The following is a 23,533-nucleotide window of genomic DNA, read 5'->3' as shown; positions in this document are numbered from 1 at the left end:
AACGAAATCAATCAATCTCGCTAATTATGCCAATAAATATTCGAAGCATCTCTTCTGCAGCCATCCCATTACTAAGTGATAATAACATTTTCAAGTCTCAATTTATACCGTTGCAAAATCAATGATGCAGTAATTTCATTGGTGTTTTCGAGTTTTAGATGTCGTGGGATTTGAAGATTTCTATTATTTTAATTGCTTTGATAGATTCAAAACACAACTTACTCTGCGGTGGAACATTATGATGTTCTCATTCGATAGGTCTTTTTGCTTTTCTTTTTTGTATAGACATGACTTGAAAAGATCGCTCAGTGCCCGACTGAAAGACATAAGTGTGAGAACAGAGTAATCAAACTCGTTAGAAAAAGTACCATTAGAAGTCATAAAAAATCAACCTGAATAAATGCAATCGAAATTCCAGAGAACTTCATAATTCCCCAAACAACATTACATTACTATGTCAAACTCCCATCACATAAATTTTACAATTACGTCAGAGTAGACTACGCTCGCCACCAAAGAGGTTTATTTGGAAAGGGTAATTATATTTTATTGTTCGCTTCTTTTTTAAAGATTTGCCAAGTTGGAAAAGTATGAATTTCTTTGTACATATTTTACCTACCCCAAATATTTGGGACGCTGAGTTTTAAACGAATGGTCAAGTTGAAACGAACGATAAATGTATCAAGGTCTGTTTTATTTACCCCCTGGTGACTTAACAAAAGAGACTTAACTCGATGTTACAATCCAATTATTGAAAGTTTGTCTCGGCCTTTTTATAATGAGCGAGACATACGTTCTCTGATTACGCAATTTTCATATCAACATTTTCGAGGCATTTTGATGTAACTGCCAAGCTGGTTCGTTTCCTGATGTGACTTGCTACAAATGTAAGAAAAAAGGTCATTATGCAACTAGGTGTCCTAACCCTTTGTCCTCACAGGACCAAACTACTAGTACTTTCACGCAGTCTCGACCACCTAGACCTCCCATTTCTGGTGCTAATGCACAAAATCCCTTTCAAGGAAGTGCCCATGATGCATCGACTGAGGCATGCCCCTATTTTAACTCTAGCTTCTGCAGGAGAGAGGCGCCACGTGTCGTTATGCCCATAAATGCTCCTACTGTGGAAGGCCAGGTCACCCAGCACACAGTTGCAGAGCATCCAGGCCCTCTGGATAGTGTACCAGCAGGGTTGTTTCCCTTACCTCCTTCTGCTATTTGCAGGATTAATTTACGATTGTTTCTTGTTTTTCTTGAGGGTCATCCTGACCCCTACATTGTTATTTTTAAGTCTGGTTTCACAGATGGTTTTTCGTGTTTGGTTTTATTACAAAAATGACACCAGGAAGGAAAAGACCATTTCTTCGTCCAATGATGTTTCTGAGGACATTCTACAGCCATTCCAAGAGATGAACAGGGGACACACAAAAAGGTCCCTTCACTATACCTCCTTTTAAAATTTCCATCTTTCTCCTTTGGGTGGGTACCGAAGCCTGATGGTTCGATCAGAGTTATCCTTGATCTCAGCAGCCCAAGGGGTCATCAGTCAATGATGGTATCTCTAGGAAGCTTTTTCTGTAAAATATTTAAGTTTGATGATGCGGTCAATTTGCTGCTAACCTACAGGTTGTTCATGGGAAAAAGGGATATTAGGCACGCCTTCCGCTCTGCCAATTATCCGGAAGACTGGCCTTTAATGTTGATTGGTGGAAAGGCAAGTATTACGTAGACATTGTGTTGCCTTTGGTTTGCGCTCTTCCCCAGACTTTCACACATTTGCTGACTCCTTGGAGTGGATTTGCAAAGTTAAAGGAGGAATTAAAGAATGTTACACTACCTGGATGCTTATTTCTTCCTGGTTCATCTGTAGATATGTACACAGGCAATGAACCAATTTGACAGGATTGTAACAGTTGAACATTCCCCAGCAGAGGACAAAAAAGAAGGCCCTTGTCAGACATAACATTTTAGGCATAGAAATAGATACTCTGACAGGTTGTCGATTACCAGACAAAAAAAAAAGATTGTTGGTAAGTTACAAGGCTGGAATAACGCTTCTCAGACTTCCAAAAGCGAGAGTTGCTCTCGTGATTGGTTCTTTGTCTTTTGCAGCCAAGGTCATTAAGCCAGGTCGCACTTTATGAGGCGTTGATTGACCTCTCCACATCGTGACAGAGCTTAGCGACATAGTGGAAATTTCCGAACCTGCTCTTGAAGACATCAAGTGGTGGATGATTTTGCTCCGAGATGGAACGGGACCGTTTTTTCCAGGATCTGTAGTGACATCAGAACACTTAGATTTCTTCCAGATGCGTCTGGTTTCGGGATAGGTTGCTGTCTTGGGTCCTAAATGGTTTTCTGTTGCCTTGCCAGCTCTGCACAAGGAACTCCTATTCATATCTTAGAGTTTGTTGCAGTTGCCATGGCTGTAATACTTGGGCGGATACCTGGTTAATAAGCAGTCACTATTTCTACAGAAATTTAGACATTGTTCGCGTTGGCGTTCAGGTTCCTGTAAAGACAAACTTTTGATGAAACTAGTTCGACACCTTTGTCTTTTCATTGCAAGGATGAACATCAATATTCTTTTGGTACACCTGCCAGGCAAAGATAATGTTTTTGCTGACTTACTTTCTCGCCTGCAGGTTGGCCGGTTCTTGAGTCTAGCCGAGTCCGCCAGTCCAGAACTTCCAGGATCCCGGAGGAAGCATGGGAGATCTTAGACTTGCTCGAGACCGTTTTACTAGCTGAAGGTATCTCTCGAAACTCTTTGCGCACATATCAATCAGGCTTCAATCGCTTTCAAAGATTTTGCTTCATGTATCGCTTTGTGTGGTTGCCGCCACAAGAATTACATTTAGAACTATTTGTCACTTCTCTTGCGAGACAAGGCCTACAGTACAATACAATAAAAGTATATCTCTATGGAATTCAGTTTTGCGCACTCCAACAAGGCGTCGAAGTTAGAATTGCTTCCATGCGAAGACTCTACTATGTCTGTAGAGGGATAAGGCGCACTCAAGTGGCTAGAAGAAGGACTAGAAATCCTATCACACCTGCACACCTTCGACAAATGTTATCTTTTATCTCTAGCAGTCAACTTTCTGCCTACGACCAAGCACTTTGGAAATGTCTAGTGCTTACAGCTTTTTTTGGTCTTCTTCGAGTTTCAGAGTATACCTCAGCTAGTTCAAGGTCATTTGATCCATTAACAAACCTTTGTGTGTCAGATGTTTCCTTACAAGGACCTAGTGTACTTATCAGAATAAAAGCAAGCAAGACAGACCCTTTTCGTGTGGGAACCAGCATCACTCTGTGGGAAGGTTGTGCCCCCCTCTGTCCTGTTAATGCCATATCTTCTTTTTACTTTTTCCGGATTACACGTCCACCTGGACCGTTCTTCGTTTTGGAATCAGGCGAATACATTACTAGAAGTCATGTCACCAGATTTTTAAATTCTTCACTGCGTGATGTCAACATCAGCACACATAGTTTTCGCATCGGGGGAGCCTCAGCCGCATCATCAGCTGGTATTCCTGACTCGGTTATACAATTCTGCCGTTTTACAGCCAAAGGAGGTAAGTTACAAATTTTCAAAAAATTTTTTTTTTCAAAAATTATGGTTTTTTGACCTGCTGTATCAGATGGTGTTACTAATTTTCATTGAAAATGCCTATTTCAGACTTGCCAAAAGAGGTATGTTACAAAAATTCATAAATTTCTCATTTTAAATTATGAAAAATGTTTTAAAAGTAAAAAATTGGAGGTAAGTTACAAAATCTGTTTAAATAAAAAAGCTGTAAGTAACAAAGAATTTCCAAAATTTTGCTTAAAAAGATGTAAGTAACGGTTAGTGTAAAACGCAGGTCACAGGTCACAGGTCGCAGGTCACAGGTCACAGGTCAGTGATGACAGGTTAACTCTAATCAATGTCATTGCAGAGGAAAATGTTTGGAAAACACAAAGAATTATCAAAAACATAATTCTCAAGCATTTTCATCCATATAAAGCCATTTCAAACATCAAAATTTAACCATGTGCTTTTATCGATCTTTCGCAGTTTGCGCCGTGTATAACGCAGACCAGAAAATATTTAGTCTGAAGCTAGAAAATATTTGAAACCATATTATATGTATAACAGGTATATTACATATTGTAATGTTTGTAATGTTATATGATGGTTACATATAATAAAACAAATCGCTCTAAAACTACCTTCTCAGAGAACTCACGAGCTTCTGATTGGTGTAATTCTATATCCAGCCATATTGTTATCATCACATTCGGCATGCTGAATATTTTTGGTGTTTTTCTTTTGTAAGACATGATATTTTGTAATTCTGTCAATATTTTTGTCAAAAATTGTCATTAAGTCATTAAAATGGCAATTGAATAATTATTTAGTTTCATCCTTTTAAAAACACTCTCTTAGGGACCTCACAAGCTTCTGATTGGTGCCGTTTTATATCCATTCACACTATCTACATCACATTCTGTATTATAAATATTTTTCGTTTTTTTGTCTGTTCTTGCATCATATTTTATGATTCTGTTAGTATTTTTGTCAAAAATTTTCATTAAGACATTAAAATAATAACTGAATAATTAATTAGTTCCATCCTTTTAAAACCACTCTCTTAGGGTCCTTGCAAGCTTCTGTTTGGTGCCATTTTATATCCATTCACACCATCCACATCACATTTTGTATAATAAATATTTTTCGTGCTTTTGTCTTGTTAGGCATCATATTTTATGATTTTGTCATTATTTTTGTAAGTAAGTGTCACTATGTCAAAATAGGTTGTTATTCTATTCAATTGTCATTTTATAATATCTAAATAGCATGTATTACTTTTTTTGTAATTTAATGCGCTATGTATTGATGTTATGTTATGTATATGTTATGATCTTTTTTTTTTTTCCGGTCTGCACTTTGTTGACCTGTGACCTGTGACCTGCGACCTGTGACCTGTGACCTGCGTTTTACACTAACCGTGTAAGTAACACATTTTTGAACCAAAAGTGAATTAATCAAAATACTTTTTCAATAAGATCTGAATAAATTTTATGGAAATCGATTCTTTGATAGATTCTTTATATTCAGTGTAAAAATTGGTATAAAATGGTCAAAATTGATCCTGCTGGCACGTTTTTCTTGATTTATTCCAAATCTAAAAAATTCAAAAATTGTTACATACCTCCTTTGGCTGTAAAACGGCAGAATTGATGGGACGATGGAGAAGCAACTGTTTTGTGTCGTACATACATCTCAACAACACCACTCGAAGAAACTGGTCGAGAGAAATTGGACAAGTACGTGAACTAAGGAGTGTTTGGAATGATAAAAATTAAGACTTTCAAGAATGGTAATTGCTTGACGACGTGAACAATAAAAATGGATACCTGGACACTAACTGGTCAAATGAATTTGGTATACTTTATAGTTCTTAAAATCTAGTATTATTTTATACCCAGGTCTTAGTTTGGGGAGTTTGGGGGTTGGCTTCGCTACGCTACGCTTCTATTGAAAATTTTGAATCTTCTTCATGCCAGTGATGATGTAATCAATAAGATTATTTCCACCCGGTAACCAATCCGGTTGATATATTTCCACCCGGTAACCAATCCGGTCGATATGATATGATATTATGATATGAGATTATTTCCACCCGGTAACCAATCCGGTTGATATATTTTCCACCGGTAACCAATCCGGTCGATATGATATGATATTATGATATGAGATTATTTCCACCCGGTAACCAATCCGGTGAATCCGTTTATGCGGTGTTATTTGAGATTTCCACCCGGTAACCAACCCGGTGAAATGATATGAGATTATTTCCACCCGGTAACCAATCCGGTGATATGATATTATGATATGAGATTATTTCCACCCGGTAACCAATCCGGTGAATGTCATTGCTGATTCCTGGCATCTATAGTGTTACTTATATGATTTTAGAAAAGCGTAAGCGGAGCCTTCCCCTTTAATTCCCCAAAAAATAATTATCTTCAAATTGAAATTATTCACTTCTCAGTTCCTTCTCGATGTATCAATTAAATGGAGTTATTCATAACTCAGGTTAATTGAAAAGAGAGTCTTTGCCGGCGCCCTAGTAAACGCCCGTTACACCCTGTCAGTCGTATGCGTTCACCAGATCTACTTTGACCAGAAAGTCTGGGTTCTAAATTTAGCCGACCTCGTGCGTGGTCTCATATATAAAATACCTCAGTCTCTGGTAACGCTTCTTTCGAACATCGTCAGTCTTGGTTCCCGCCCTCCCACACCTTTCCTTCATAACTTTACTATTTGCTAATATTGAAAATAAAAAGGATGCAAGTTCCTGTTTGTTAGTCATTTTATTTATATTTGCATATTTTGAGTTTCATATAAACGTGGAGTTAATTTAGTTGATTTAATTTATAGTATATATGGTCTTCTATGTAAGTAGTAATTTAGGGGTTGGCTTCGCTACGCTACGCTTCTATTGAAAATTTTGAATCTTCTTCATGCCAGTGATGATGTAATCAATAAGATTATTTCCACCCGGTAACCAATCCGGTTGATATATTTCCACCCGGTAACCAATCCGGTCGATATGATATGATATTATGATATGAGATTATTTCCACCCGGTAACCAATCCGGTTGATATATTTCCACCCGGTAACCAATCCGGTGGATATGATATGATATTATGATATGAGATTATTTCCACCCGGTAACCAATCCGGTGAATCCGTTTATGCGGTGTTATTTGAGATTTCCACCCGGTAACCAATCCGGTGAAATGATATGAGATTATTTCCACCCGGTAACCAATCCGGTGATATGATATTATGATATGAGATTATTTCCACCCGGTAACCAATCCGGTGAATGTCATTGCTGATTCCTGGCATCTATAGTGTTACTTATATGATTTTAGAAAAGCGTAAGCGGAGCCTTCCCCTTTAATTCCCCAAAAAATAATTATCTTCAAATTGAAATTATTCACTTCTCAGTTCCTTCTNTGGACCTACCTGGTTATGCATTTAACAAATATAATTGATATCTACGTGAGCATGAAAGTTAAACAATCATTCAGAACACAAATAGTCACGATCTATTAAAATTAGTCGTTTGTTATTATTATTTATTATTATTATTATTATTAATTTATTTGGTAAAGAAGGTCTAAGTTTTGTAAAATATACAATGCAGTAAAATACTGATGTGGACCTACTAAAATTGTAAAATAAAATATAAGATAGTTATAAAAATATAAATAAATGGATGATATTTATTGCATGATTATAATAAAATAAGTAATTGTATAAATAGATTTGTTTGTGATTGATGCTGCAGAGTGCTCAATGAAATCAGAGCCAATTTAAATTTTAAAAGTTATCTTTCATCACAAAATAAAAAAGTACACTACTCCGAGTTTCATGCTTACTGCACTTGTCAAATGTACAAATAAAATGAATCTGTTTTGAAATTCTCATTTAAAAAGCTAAAAAATGTTAAAAAGTTGAAATAATTGGTGCGATAAAAAATTGATGTGCGTATAAAAGGGTAATAAAAGGTAGATAAAAGGAATGCATAAAAAACCTTTTATACGCACATCAATTTTTTATCGCACCAATTATTTCAACTTTTTAACATTTTTTAGCTTTTTAAATGAGAATTTCAAAACAGATTCATTTTATTTGTACATTTGACAAGTGCAGTAAGCATGAAACTCGGAGTAGTGTACTTTTTTATTTTGTGATGAAAGATAACTTTTAAAATTTAAATTGGCTCTGATTTCATTGAGCACTCTGCAGCATCAATCACAAACAAATCTATGCTTGCTCCTGGTGGTTACCTGCTTTGTTGAGCACTCTTGAATTTATGTTGATGTTATCTTTCGCTTTCGTAACATGGAGAAATTCACCATCGATTATTCGACCAAGAATATTCCTCTACCGTCAAAAAAACTGTATCTGAAATCTCTCACTGATAAAGTTGAAAAAGTTATAAAGAGAATGAGATGGAAAGCATTTTATTTCGATAATGACACACCTAAGGAAGATGAAGAAAAGAAGGAAACATACGGATTTTAAAAACTTAAATTGTCCACCGCAACACAACGATCTGAAAAACTTTGAAAATGAACTCCATGGAATGATCAAAACGATAACTTTCAAACCAGCCCGCAACCAATTCCAAGATCGACTGAAACAAGATATTGACAAAATCACCTTATCAGAAAAAGCCTTCCATACCTGCCGACAAAACAAGAAATTTCTACGAAATGACAAAATTTTTATCACGAACTTATTATGGAAAACGTACACACAAAACAAAAATCTGACAACCTTCTTCTACACGAAATCAACATAGAAGCAAAAGAAATCGCCGAAAAAACTGAATACCTGACAGAGTTGAATGCCTGTGCACAAACAACGCGTTCATTACCCTCAAAGACCACAAAGATGATTTTCTCAGTCGACCAAAATGCAGACTCATAAACCCCGCTAAACCTGAATTAGGAGGGTCAGCAAAGTCAACATCGAATCAATAAACAATATCGTTAGAGAGAAACGAAAGTCCACCAGTGGCATAATTCCGATCGTCATTAATTGGTTCCCAACCATCAAGAAGAAAAAAGCTGCGTCTTCGTCCAATTCGATATAGGTGAAGAATCTATCCGTCAATCACAAAGAAACTTGTAAAAAAGCAATTCGACATGCTGAGAAATACACAAACATTCCCAGAGAAGGCAAAAACAAGTTATCCTCACTCGAGAAACTCTTTTCTTTTCACAAATGGCCAACATTGGATCAAAAGCAAAGGAGACAAAAACTTTGACGTAACAATGGAAGCTACGACGGGGCGGAATTATGCGAATTGGTCGGCCTATTTATACTCTACCGTCTGAGCGAAAAGTATGGTATCGAGATATCTGGTCTATACCGTGATGATGGTCTTTCTTGTTTCGAAGTAATCAATGGTCACGACGCCGATAAAATCAGGAAAGATTTTATTCAGCTCTTTAGAGAAGAATTTGATCTCAAAATTACAATAGACACAAACTTGACAACCGTTAATTTTCTTGATATCACTTTAAATCTGCTAGACGGGACATACAAACCGTATAATAAACCAAACAGTAATCCCGTTTACGTACATACAAAATCGAACCATCCACCAAACATCATCAAACGCATACCAACAATGATCTCTGAAAGGATAAGCAAAATTTCGTCAAACAAGGAGATTTTCGACCGAGCATCCCAAATGTACAACGATGCACTTCAGTCAAGTGGCTATAAAGAAAAATTAACTTACAAAACACCGAACACAAAACGAACGAAAACCAGACCCAGAAAAATTATATGGTTCAACCCCCCGTTCAGCACCAACGTAAAAACAAATGTAGCAAAAAGGTTTCTGAGTATTGTAGACAAAAACTTCCCCAAGAACCACCGCCTCCACAAGATCTTTAATCGTAACAACCTGAAAGTTAGTTATAGCTGCCTTCCAAATGTTTCGAGAATTATATCAGCACACAATAAGAAAGTTTTAAATCATCAAGTAGATACAAATAATGAAAACGAAAAATTGTGCAACTGCAGAAAGAAGAATGAGTGTCCATTGAACGGAAATTGTTTAGAAAAAGAAGTTATCTACAAGTGTAACGTCAAAAAAGTCGATACCGAGGAAGGCAAACCTACATTGGTTTAACTGCCAAATTCTTCAAACAACGTTGGTATGGCCACAAACATACGTTCAGGAATGAAGACAAGAAGAAATCAACCGAACTTTCGAACTACGTGTGGGACCTCCAATTGAAGGATATCTCCCCTAAATTGACTGGGAAATAATTGACCACACGCGTCCTTATGTAAATGGCTCAAAACGATGTAATTGTGTGCCTGACAGAAAAATATCACATTATGACGTCAGAACTTGACCTGATTAATAAACGTTCGGAATTAGTATCAAAATGCCGTCATTAAATAAATTTCTACTGAAAAACTTCAAAGCAGTCCCACCGGACTAATGATAGAATTTTTATGCATTCCTTTTATCTACCTTTTATTACCCTTTATACGCACATCAATTTTTTATCGCACCAATTATTTCAACTTTTTAACATTTTTTAGCTTTTTAAATGAGAATTTCAAAACAGATTCATTTTATTTGTACATTTGACAAGTGCAGTAAGCATGAAACTCGGAGTAGTGTACTTTTTTATTTTGTGATGAAAGATAACTTTTAAAATTTAATTTAATTGTATAAATATGTTAAAATCAATTAGTATTAAAGTCTTTATAAAAAAATCTAAGAATACTCATGATGAAATTGGCCAAAAAATTAAGAATAATGTTTAGAATATCACCGCCACGAAATTTGGTTACTAAACCTAAGAATGCCATTTCAGAGCAGTTTTTAACTGTAAGTTGCAAACTATCCCCAAGTAAAGTCATTTTATGTTTTAGATATATGTATTGCATGTTAAATCTAGTTTGAATTTTTACTCCAACCTAAGATGTTTTGTAAGAATATTTTAAGATGACTTTCCCCAAAAAGGTAAGAATATCCATGATAAAATGAAAAACACATTCTCATAAAAAACGTGTATAATAGTGTATGTTTCTATTTCGACTGTTTTCATATGGGAAAATAGGTTTCAAAGGAATGAGCTGAGAAGACCAAGACTAAGAATTTTGGATTGAATCAATGATTACACCCGTCAGAACAAAACAATATCAAAGAAGGCCGGCCTGGTAATCATCAAACATTGAAGACGTCATAAGAACCGTTCCTAGAACCAAACAAAGGATTGACTTCTAATGGTAAGACTGCAATCCAAGTCCAATTAGAGGGGACATTACATCATCTAACAACCAATTAAGTCTGGACTTCTCTCAAAGTAGTATAAAAGATAGATAAAGTAGTAGTTAGGAAAACAAGCACTTCGGAGAACATTGGATAGAAGACAGAAGAAGACTAAAACATACTAACTCAAGACAAATTAGATTACAATCACATGAAGATGACTTTGAGTTTCATCGTTATTAGTTTTATGTTTACCAGAACTGATTTTCGCTCATTCTTGGATGACATGCCCACCGTAAGTAGATTTTGAAAAACTATTTTTTTACGACCAAAATCAAAGGGCAACCCGAAGTGGTTGTATTCAAAGATCAAGGAGAGGACATCGAATAACATTAAAAAAATTTTTCGGTAACTGTAGGCGAGTTACAGCTTTAATATTACACTTTATAGCTGAATATGCTAATTCATGAGCGGTCGAGGAAAAAATACCTCATGTAAGCATTCAATTTTGAAAAACGTTAAAGGTTTTATTTTTACACAAGTATTTCCGTTTCATATCAGACACATATTTCATATAAGGACAGTGTCTGCTTTTGTTATATTATGCTGATATAAGCAAAAAGATGTTTTTCTTTTCCTTTTTCTGACCAATCTTGCTCCACATACGTGTCAATCCAATGTGAAAAAGCTTGTGAATTGAAATTGATTGAGTAAGCAAACGAATCACTCTTATTTAAAAACAAACCTTTAGGTAAATGATTCGTTCAATTTTCGTTCTTTTTTACTCATCATTCAATTTCAAAAACCTTTAGTAATGATTCGTTCAATTTTCGTTCTTCTTTATTTATCATAGATCTTGCAACGCAATGATTGGTCGAGTGGTATACAAGGTGCCGCACAATGTGAAGGGGAGTTTGGCTCAAGTAAGTCCTTACTTTTCGTTACTTTTGGTTGTCTTCGAGCCTATAGCTCTGGCAAGAATCTCTCGATCCACACCACAATCTTCGTTCAATCCGCAATTCCTGAAGGAAAAAGGATCAGCAGGGGATTTCATGTCTAAAATTGAGTTTAAGTCAACTCTCCTGCACCTGTATAATAGTTATACACTATCACACCTTTCAAGGCTTAAAGGTTTAACATAAGTGTTCCCGTTTTCATACAGACGCATGTTTCATATCAGTACATTGATAATAATTTAATAATTTCAATAACTTAGACATACAAAGCTCCGAATTTTGCATCTCTTTCGACTTTACTGATGGAAGTTCTTCCCTTTTTGAACGATATCAGAATCATAAAAATGTGAACTAAGTGGAATATGACTTTTTGGCAAGCATGTGACTTTTTGAAATTCATGTTTAGTTCGTATTACCGAAGTTGAAGCAGGCGATCGGTTGAAAGTGGGATGGGTTTCGAACAACCATGGTGGCGGTTTTGCACGCATTGCTTTAGTACCTTGGAATGAACGAAAAAATGCTCAAAGTTATAAAAACAATGTCATGAAGTTCGCTTGTTATGGACATGATGAGAGACCTGGCAAATACAGAAATGGGGATTGCTTACATCCGTGTAATGCACGCAAAGGTTGCGAATATCAGTCAGGTATGGATAGAATCAAGTTGTCAATGCAAAGTTTTTAGTGTCAGAAAAAGCTCTAAAATTTACACACCAAACTCGTCAACTTCCAAGGCGGAAAAAGCGTCCCTTCCATCGAGATGAAAATTCCTGTGAGACGAAAAAAAGAAAGCTTGAATTCATAAGAGATAGAGAAAATCTAGTGAAAGCCAAAACTATGGAGCTCTACTTTTTAAGTCAGTCACAGTCTATCAAGGGTGACTTTTGAAGGCTCCCTTTTTTGATAGCCTTCTAAGACAATTGTGACTCTCCTTCGCATAAGATAGTTCTCCTTCCCCTTGTTTTTCTTTCACTTTAAATACTCAACAATCAACTAAAAAGATAGTTATCGTTCCAACAACTAAATAAAAATATATTTTTTTTGACACAGACCCATCTGACGTATAACGTTTCGACACAACCATTGGAATTCCAACAAATTTAAGAGATGGTTTCTACTCTCTACAAGTCTCAATGGTTGTCGGTAACGGAGGTGTTTACAATAGTTGTGCTAAACTGAGAGTATCAGGTGGAAACCAGTCATTTCGCTGTCGCTCTACCAAAGCACCAGTGACGTACCGATGTGTTGAAGCTCACAGCCAATCAGATCTTTCTACATTAAGACAAGGTAAGAAAAAAGAAAAGAAAGGAGAAAAATAGAACATTATTTTGTACCCGGGGGGGGGGGTACTTAGGCAAAATGGGTGCCGGGTATGTGCGAGCCATAAGGGTACCTTTTCTCATTCCTCAAAAGTCTCTCAAAGGGGTACAAATTCAAAAGTTAGTCTCTGAAAGGGTCCCAAAATCACGAAAATCAAAAATTTCTCTCTCAAAGGGTCACGATTTCCAAAAATTTTGACCAAAATTTGGTGAAAATCAAACCAAAATTTGGAAAAAATGGACCAAAATTTAGGAAAAAGTCTCTCAAAGGGTCCCAAAATCATCAAAATTTTGTCTCTCAAAGGGTCGATTTTCGATTTTCGGCTCGGACATATCCGTCACCTCGCAAACCTAGTACCCCCCCCGGGTTTTGTACTCACTTTCTAAAAGTTATTTTACTATTTTCCTGAAACCGCTAAAATTATTATTAAACTCTTACGACCAAAAAGTACTCCTTACTATAAATATTTGGGACAATAAGCTCTTTTCTATTCTTCCAGGGACAAAACGTGGTAATTTTTGTTATGGTCTTGACGGTAAAGTTGGTACAGTGGATGATTATATGACAGATGTACCAATCAACGTCGACTGTGATCCGCGTGCTTCATGCGATCAATCAGTAGATAAAGGTTCATGCAATCGACAGTTTCCATCTATGAAAAGCATCGTGGTAAGTGTTAAGACATGATTTTTCTAAACGTCGAGTAAAGCTATGATTGGCTGAGACAAGAAAAGATTACCTCATACACTCATTTTATTTTATAAGCATAACGTTTATAAGCATACTGAAGCTCAAATTTCCAGAAAAATTAAGCATATGTTAAGCATACCTTGAGGCTCAGCCAAAGAAATTTTTAGAATCATAATTTCCAAAACTTCAGAAAATAACAGAAGAAATCATAAGGTAAACATTCGAAAACAATAGAATGTCTTCATTTCTCTCAAGATTAAAGATAGGGGGAAATGCGCGAAAATTTTTACCACCCCTTCATAATTTTACCAAGCATAGGGTTAAGTATAGTCGAGGCTCAAAATTGAGCTTTACTTAAGCATAGTGAGCTTCAGCCGAAATTTACCGTATGCTTATAAAACAAAATGAGTGTACTTTGGACATGTTGATAAAAATAAGTTTAGATAAGCATTTTTTAGTCAATCAGAGCTTTCTTCGACGTGTTTTCGTGACTTTTTTACATGAATCTGGCAATAGGAAATTTGTATAATTAATCAAACACTTTCGCAAAACCCCTGTAATCTTTTCTAAAGTGCTTAAAAGTTTCACCAAGTTTGTTTGCTTTTAGAGAGGACATTGGATGAGTCCCCAGGTAGGGTCGCAAAAACACCAAAATAGAAAAATAAGTCCCTCATAGGGGGAATTCCAGAAGAAAGTGGAAAATTTTGAGAACATTTTGGAATTTCAGTCCCATTCAGGGTCACTTTTTTCAAATAAACGAGTCCCACGTAGGGTCCATTTTTCGAATTTCAGTGGCACATTCCCGTCGGGTGGCAAGGGTAATTGCTGCTTTATAGGGTAACCGATTTACTCAACTTTGTATCTCTGTTGCACGTTCTTTGATTTAGGAATAAGTGTATAAAAAAATAACGCATCAGAACATTTTAAGGATTTACAGGGTCTAGAACAAAATATTCATGCACAAAATGCCGAAAAAAGAACATTTTGAGTACACTGTAAAACTTAAAACCAAAGGATTAAGAACACTGGGAGGGTTTGAAGTATATTTGATGTTCTTATAAAGAAGAAGTTATATAGTCCAGTTGATGACTTTTCAATTTTCTTTTTTCTCAGGATGCTGGAAGTAACCCAAGACAACCGTTTTGTCCTGCATACAGAGTCCTACCACAGATATAAAAGTCATCAATATGGAAGAGATAGCTTGTTGAGGAATTGATCAAATTGGAACACTTATTGTAAAATTGGAAGACTAAAGATTTAATGAAATCAAAATTGCGATCGATGGATGTGCCTCCCGAATTGGATATATCAATAATTATTTGATTCCAAAAATTAAATTTGGACTAATATCTTAAAGAGTGAATTTAACAGAATTTAACCAGAAATAGATTTGTCATTCTTTTGTCAATTTTTACAAGAGGGTCATTTCAAAACAACAAAACTTTTTAGTGCATAATCCTATCTTTATAATTGTAGGGGGCCAAACCTTTTGAATTAAACAAAAATGATTGTCATCATCGGATGGAGCATAAAATTCTGAACAAAAAAGTATACTACACTAAGTTTTATACTCAAACACACAAAAAGATAGGACGATTGAAAATTCGAAATCCTGTAGAATTTGTTACATTTTAGACAAAATTTGACGTCAAACTGACAGAATTTTGAGCTTCGAAAGCCTGTGTTTCTTTATATGTTTGAGTAGTTTGCTGTAGTATATTTTTTTTGCTCAGAATTTCATGCTCTATTCGATGGTATTGATCATTTTTGTTGAATTCAACTTTCGAAAATTGTCAATTTTTGCCTATTTTGGGGGTTAGAAATCTTGCTTACAACGTCAGTTTTTTGGCCATAAAAACTTTTGCAAGGCCTAATTTGCAGGCCCTCTCTCAGAAAAATTTCATAATCCTATCTACTTCCGAACCTATCACAGGAAACTTTGAGTTTGAAGACTCACAGGGGATAGAGGGGAATCTCTGGGAAGCTTCCCATACAAATGTTGGATTGAAAGTAAAATATAGTAACCTAGTATTGCCATTACCCAACTAGCAAAAAATTCAAGTTGATGGCATTCATGAATTATAACTAAAACTTTAGCCCTAAATCTAGACCAAAAGAGCAAATTTAGAACGGTCTGTAAAACGCTGTGTTGGGCAGGTGGTAAAAACTTGCCATGTGCCATTTTAAGTCACATGACTGAAGTGCATATATGTAATAAAAGGACTGAAAAGTTTTTCGGAATTTCTTTTGAATACCACCATCCCAAGTACTTTGGAGAATTTCTTAAAAAGTAATTTTTTGTACGGACTGAATAAAAAGTTTTCCCCATAAGCTCGTGCTACGATCGCTTACTTTTGATCGAAGCCTCGCCATTGTTGGTAATCTCCGAGCAAATCCTGATACTCTGTGCATGAAACGTATTCACTCTAAAGGCTATGGCTTCGCAAGAGAATCTGCCCAGGTTGACATACTGCTTTGTTCTTTTTTATCAAACTTGGGATGAATATTGAGTGAGCTTTTGAGCGCGTTGTGATTTGCTAAGGCAAAACAATTGCACCAAAATAAAACATTAATCATAAACATATAGAGCGCAGTGGCTTTCGCTTTTACTTTCGTTTTCAAGCGATAAGTAACGCGGTTTTTACTGTTTACCCAGGTCCAATAATTCACCATATTCCTTTAGAGCAGGGCGTAACGTGAACAGATTATGATATGTTATGTTATACACTTATATGTATCGCTGAAAAGAAAATTTGCCCAGACCTGATCTAACGTTTAAAGAAGTTGAAGAACAATCAACTTTTTCTTAAAGCGCGTGCTTATTTTTATGACGTAATCTCCCCCCTCCCAGCAAAAAATGATTGAAGCAAAAAAGAACCTATGACAGTGCAAGCTTCTGGAAGCCAACATTAAACCAGCCAAAACTATCATACAACTAAGGGGGTATTAATCAAAAGTAATTAAATCAGAAAATCAAGTAGCCAAATAATGACGTAAACTTGGTTTACCACAAATTGGAAAAAGAGAAAACGTCATTACCTCTTTGCAAATGCATCCCGAAAGCCAAAACCGTCTTTGACCGGATCGTGTGTCGGCTAAACGGACGGATGTGTGGAGTTTGGAGTGATGGTACTTTTGGACGCAATGACAAAGACAACTGTATCCTGAAAAATGGGTATAAAAAGAGCTGGAAAAATATTTAAAGTAAGAAGCAAATTACAAAGAAACATTTGAGTGATATTAACCAGCCAATGAAAAACTAGCAGAATCAACATGAAGATGACTTGGAGTTTCATCACGTTATTGGTTTTATGTTTACCAGAACTGATTTTCGCTCATTCGTGGATGACATGCCCACCGTAAGTAGATTTGAAATTTGAACGTTGGAGTAAACAAAATATGAAAAGGCCGTATTCTCAAAAGTGTGCATTTCAAGATAACAGTCGTACAGACCCTAAGCCTTTTTGCTGACCCTAAATAAGTTATATGATCAAACTCTTTGAAATAATAAACATAGATCGATATTCAACGTGAATAGCTCAGTAATCTAGAACAGTTTTATATTGTTTTAACGGGGTCTACAGCCAGCCGGATCGGCTATCTACGAGCTCGACGAAACTTTGTAGGAAGCGGGGATTCGAACCCTTGGTTCAGGAGCTGAAAACTTGACCATTTGGCCATTAACCCCATATTATGGAATCTCAAGTAACTTTTTCATTTAAATGTGCATTCAGGTCTTTCAATCCAAGACTGGGACGAGGAGGGATCATTGGAGGCGCACAATGTGAAGGGGAATGGGGCACAAGTAAGTAAAATCTGTTAAACTCCTGATCTTTTTTTCAATAGCCGAGTAGAAATCGCTGCCATCAAGGCAAAAGGTCCAATCTCAAAATTAGTGTCTGAGAAAACTGAGAATTTTTCTGTTTGGCTAACCTTAAATCTTGAGCTTGGCCCATTTTTCATATTGAGGGGGATCCCATCTACATGAAAAAGGGTCAATCTCAAAATTTAAAGTTAGCAAAACAGAAGAAATTCTTAGTTTCCTCAGCCACTAATTTTAAGATTGGTGATAGTAAAATATTCTTTATTTCAGCTGAAAAAAAAGCTGATTATAAATTAGTTTTAGACGTTAGATTACCCTGGCTTACCTGCATATTGATTTTTCGATGTTGGGATCAAAACTCAATGAAATGAATTTCTTGATTTCATTCTAGTTCCTGTTACCGAAGTTGAAGCGGGCGATCGATTGAAAGTGGGATGGGTTTCGAACAACCATGGTGGTGGTTTTGCACGCATTGCTTTAGTACCTTGGAATGAACGAAAAAATGCTCAAAGTTATAAAAACAATGTCATGAAGTTCGCATGTTATGGACATGATGAGAGACCTGGTAGATATGGATCTGGCGATTGTAAACATCCTTGCAATGGAAGACCTGGATGCGAATATCAATCTGGTAAGGAACTTAAAACTCTCAAATATCTTTGCAACTTTGCAGGTTTACCCTTCGGTCACACTATAGTCCGTATAAAAACCCTTTGACTGGGAAATCATCATTTTACACCCCGAAATTTGGAAAACATGCTTGGGAAATCCCCATTTTACATCCCAAAATTGGGAAAACTCATGCCTGGGAAATTGTCATTTTACAACCCGAAATTTGGAAAACCCAAGCCAGGGAAATAACCACTTTCCAGGCCTGTAGCTGTTTCATTTTTCCAGGGCAAATCCAATCCCGAAAATTGTCATTTCCCAGGCCAGGAGATTTAAGATTTTCCTTGACTGTTATAACCTTTTGTTCCAGTTTTTGATCAGGTTACAAAATGCTCCCCTATTCGTCAAACTTGCGGAATTACTTTCATTTTAATGTTCTGCGATTCAGAAACTTGAACCTCTATGACTCGAAAGAATACTGGTTCCGCACATTTTTGTTGTCCAAGTCAGGAGACCTGATAGTATTTCAACCCACAGAATCTATCACTTTCAACCAATAATATTGCTCATGAGATATTATTAACTTTTAGACCCATCTGATTTTGAGCGTTACGACACAACCATCGGAATTCCAACAAACTTGAAAGATGGTTTCTACTCTCTCCAAGCCTCTATGATAGTAGGCAATGGAGGTGTTTACAATAGTTGTGCTAAACTAAAGGTCACAGGTGGAAGCCCGTCATTCACGTGCAGCTCCAGCAAGACACCAGTTTCTTACAATTGTCGCACTGCGTTGAGCAAAGATATCTCGCCCATAAAATCAGGTAAAGCAACGATTTCAGGTCATGTTCTCTTTGGCTCTAACGGAGAAGAATTTTTAGGAATCTTCCTTTTATTCAAACCGCCCCCTTATATTTGGACCGCCCCGTTATTATTCGGACCACCTCTTTTACTATTCGGGACCTTAGAGTAAGAAACCTCCGCCAGCGCATTACGTGTTTAAAAAGGTTTAATAAAGAATAAAAACGTGTTATTAATATCAAGACTTTGAATTGGAAATCACCTTTTCAAAAATTACGTCATGGACAACGCTTACCTCGTACTTGTTTTCAAAATATTGCTATAGTTACAGAATCAGGTAGTGGTCACACTCAAATAATTCATGAAAAGGTAAAAAATACATTTTTAGTCCTACAAAATTATGTAAATGAATCACCTCACTTTTTTGCCGAGTAAGGCTATTTTGAAAACTTTCTTTAAAACCTATTTTTCCATAATAAATTCTTTCCAATTGTCTCGAAGTGGGTCCTAAAATAGCACTTTTAAACCCTAAAATTCAAAATTTTTCTCCGTTCCGAACCATGGTGGCCAACGTCAATTTACTTCAATATTTGGCCCCCTAAATTCAGCCCTCAAGCCGGGGACCCTGGACAAAAGTAAGATTGATAGGGAATGTTTTCATTTTTAGCAACCCTGAGCCACAGACCAGACACAGTGGGACCCCCACTCCATTGGAAAATTATGTAAAATTTCGTCTCCGCCGGTGGGAAAATACCGTACAATTCCAGCACGACTGGAAATTTACTTTATTTTCATCCCTATTTAAAACTCAATGGACAAAAGTTGCACTCTAAAATCACTTGCTTTTCTCAACCAAGAACAATAGAATTTCTAATCTCATTCGGATCTCGATAGAAATTTTCATCTCTGCTATGGAAAGAAGTTCCACTGGAGACAGAGGTGTTTTTGACAAGAAATGAAATTTGGAAATTATTCCCAAATCTTTCCCCAAACTTTCCTTCCAGGGACAAAACGCGGTAATTTTTGTTATGGTCTTGACGGTAAAGTTGGCACAGTGGATGATTATATGACAGATGTACCAATCAACGTTGACTGTGATCCACGTGCTTCTTGCAGCCAATCAACAGCAAGGAGTAGATGTCAAAGTGAATTTCCATCAATGCTGAAGATTATTGTAAGTTTTTTGTATAAGAACAAATTCTATAAGAACACCAGAGCGTTTCAAACATAGTCGACTGTAGTCCCTGTTCTCAAGGGTTTACCTCCAAGATCTTGCTTTGCAATTCCAGTATTACAAAGAATGATATCTGGGGGAAGTGGTTTTTTACCCCCTTGGTCTTAGTTTTGAGAACTCTTCCCGGGAACATCGTTACGTTTTTTTTATTTCTAATTTGAAAAACTACATTACACTTACGAACATATACTACTTACAAAACGAACACAGAAAAAATAAATACCTAGCTCCTCCCCCTTTGTAAGGCACTAAGTGATATCGCCAGGGGTACTAAGCTATAAAATATAAGAAAAACTTAAAGGAAAAACCGTCACTAAAAGGAATAAAAAAAGACTTAGTTAGAGGCTACCATAGAAATAGAAGGGGTATCATATCCTCGTTCTGCACTAAAGCCAGGCGTCTTCAAAATTGAATTCTATGCTTCTTCAAAAACAGCAGAGATTCTTGGACATCACCATAGATTTGACCAAATGAAGGCTGAGATCTCCAAAGAAAGGCAAGGCAATACTTTGATTAGTAACAATTTCACTTATAATCTTCCTTAATTTACATTGTAGACATCATCGAGTAACCCAAGGCAACCGAATTGTCCAGTATACAAAGTACTACCAAACCTTTAAATCTGACTGGATGAGAAATATTCGATCGGAAAAGATCGGACGAATAGCCAGCCAAAGCAAGAAGATTGAAAACTAAAGTTGAAATATAGTTTCATTTTCTTCAAACGATTTGGTGTCACTTGTACGTAATTGTATGTGAATATTTTATTTTTATCATATAAGTTCCAAGTAGAATCTTAGTCCACAGAATTTGTTTAAAAGTGCATGCAAATCAATATTGTACGCAATTGTTATCATTATGAACAGTTATTTCACAATATACGATTTAAAAAACTTATCATTTAAAATATTTTTTGATCAAATCCTTATCGGTACCTGTATTCGCCAGACTTTCTCTACCGGGTGCGCCACAAAAAAGTTTCTCTCTTCTTTAAAGATAATTTTATCGAGACCTAAAATATTTCATTCATGAAAAATCATTCCTTTTTCATTTGAAAGAAAAAAGATAAACTTAAATTTTGATGGGTCATTATTTAAATTCGGCTCATCAGATCAAAAGTTATGCTTAATTGAATAAACAAGTTACTTTCAGAAAATGCTCGAAAATGTTGAAAATCCTTCATTCTTTCCAATTGGTTCTTTCACAGTTTTTGGAACTAGAAAAAAGAAACTTTTTTGTGGCGCACCATGTATAACTTTCAAGTACTTGTTAGCACCTCATAAATTTGGATTGGAACAAGCATTGAGAGAGAGGGAATAGGAATTAGAGTTTTTACTCGGTAAGAAAAATAGAGAGCAGGTTCAAACAGAAGAAGGTATTTTGAAAAAGATAAGCAGGAGAGTTTAAATAATTAAATCTCCTAGAAACAAGTGATACTTTTATGGATCTACCTGGTTATGCATTTAACACATTTATAATTGATATCTACGTGACGTGACCATTGAACAATCATTCAGAACACAAATAGTGACGATCTATTAAAATTAGTCGTTTGTTTCTTATAAAAAAAACGCTTAGAAACCAAAATTTCATGCTCTTGGAATATTTTTTTCATATTCAAGACTTTGTGAGCAAAAACAAACATCTATCTCATCAAAAAATTGGTAACAGACGGACGGACGGACGGACGAACACAGGTTAATTTATAAAAAACCGTAATATTAATAAGAAAGGGGTTGTTGTAGGAATTTGAAGATTGAAGATAATGTTGCGAAAGCTCTGGGAACGGTTATCCTGGACTGCAAAAAGCAATTAAACTTCTACCTTGAACCTTAAGGTTAGGTAACTTTTCAAACAAAATTCATACGAGGTTGTGAAAAAGTGAAAATTGTCCATAGTAAATTCAGTCTGGTGATTTCAGATAATTTTTGATGACACTGAGTCTAGACTTGAACAGGGAAATTCCTACGCGGAACGAGCGAAAACCGCCTGCTTTATAAATATTAAAAAAGCTTGACCAAACAAGGGCGCCAGGTGTTTGAGGATAGGGTTCCTTTCCGTAATTTGGAAATATATATTAAGTATGCGGCGACCTTAAAGATTTTATTTTTACACAAATGTTCCCGTTTCATATCAGACACATATCTCATATCAGGACAGTGTCTGGTGCCTATTGTTATATTTTGCTGAATAAATAAGAAAAAAAGGTTTTCTTTTCCTCTTTCGGACCAATCTTTCTCCGCATCCGTGTCAATCCAATGTGAGAAAGCTTGTAAATTAAAATTTGATGAGCAAGCAAACGATATCACTCCTTTTTAAAAACAAAACCTTTAAAATTTAAGGGCTCTGACCATAGTGAATTTTTCATAATTGTCGTGTTTAAAATGTTGTTTTCTGACTGATGTAACCAACAAAACTATGGTATGCTATACATTTTCTGTTAGACAAACTATTCCTGAATCTGAAAACTCAAAAATTGCATTGAAAAAGTTTGATGAAGAAGAAAATGAAGACTTTTGCGAGGAAGAGTATTTCAACCTTGAAGAGCTTAGTTTTGGCGAAGAAAAAACATTTTGAAAAAATTTTCGCAGTAAATGTTGTATCTTTTACTGAACAATAAAAACTTTTGCGGAAAATTTTTGTAAATGCTTCTTTGTCTCAAAATCTTCAAAATAGTGGTTTTTCATCAATTTTTTCATCTGGATTTTGCTTTAAAAAACAGTTATAACTTTTGACACATCTTTTTAGAAAATTTTCCGCAAATTTAAAATAGTTCAATTCTTTGCGGACAGTTTGAAAAAAGTTCGAAACAAAAAGGTTAATTACCCATTAAAACTTAGCACTTTTTATAAAAGAAGGTGATGCAACATATTATTAACGTCTTTTAAAGTTCATAACGTCATTTTTGCAATTAAGTTCTTAATTACTCTTAAGGGGTTTGACTAAAAAGCAATTTATAAAGACAATTCTTTGTTAAAATTGTTAAAAAATCTAAAACGAACTTTATGTTCAGATACTAAAATCAATTTTCTGACTATGGTCAGAGCCCTTAAGGTACCTCGAATCCCGAATCAAATATCGAGGATTTCAAAATAACAAAAAAATCAGCCCTCCAACTTGAAATTATTCCACTATGCTCTACTTCCCTGAAGAACCTTGCAAGGATACACATTCAAATAATTCCTTGTTTAAACAGATTGATTTAAAACAAATTTCCCTTGAGGAAATGAAAAATACCAAAGTGGGAGAAATTTTTGAAACGATTTTCCGCAATGAAACACATAAAAG

General features: G+C 35.7%; 1 protein-coding gene and 1 long non-coding RNA gene across 2 annotated transcripts in view; one reads left to right on the top strand and one right to left on the bottom strand.

The window, feature by feature from the left end:
* The window catches only part of LOC136798987 (uncharacterized), a 34,623-nt gene extending 22,170 nt beyond the window's left edge, over positions 1–12,453 (top strand). The window contains exons 13-15 of the mRNA XM_067055673.1: positions 11,072–11,108; positions 11,667–11,736; positions 12,176–12,453. Coding sequence (XP_066911774.1) covers positions 11,072–11,108; positions 11,667–11,736; positions 12,176–12,453 — 385 coding nt within the window. The remainder of the gene's footprint in view (positions 1–11,071; positions 11,109–11,666; positions 11,737–12,175) is intronic.
* A 4,387-nt stretch (positions 12,454–16,840) lies between these two features.
* LOC136798942 (uncharacterized) overlaps positions 16,841–23,533 on the bottom strand; it is a 59,014-nt gene continuing 52,321 nt past the window's right edge. The window contains exon 3 of the long non-coding RNA XR_010845462.1: positions 16,841–16,942. This is a non-coding gene — a long non-coding RNA (uncharacterized lncRNA). The remainder of the gene's footprint in view (positions 16,943–23,533) is intronic.

The sequence above is a fragment of the Clytia hemisphaerica genome, unplaced genomic scaffold (genome assembly GCF_902728285.1).
Source record: "Clytia hemisphaerica strain Z4C2 unplaced genomic scaffold, Clytia hemisphaerica genome assembly, whole genome shotgun sequence".
Taxonomy (NCBI): Eukaryota; Metazoa; Cnidaria; class Hydrozoa; order Leptothecata; family Clytiidae; genus Clytia; species Clytia hemisphaerica.
This window is presented reverse-complemented; position numbering and strand designations above follow the sequence as displayed.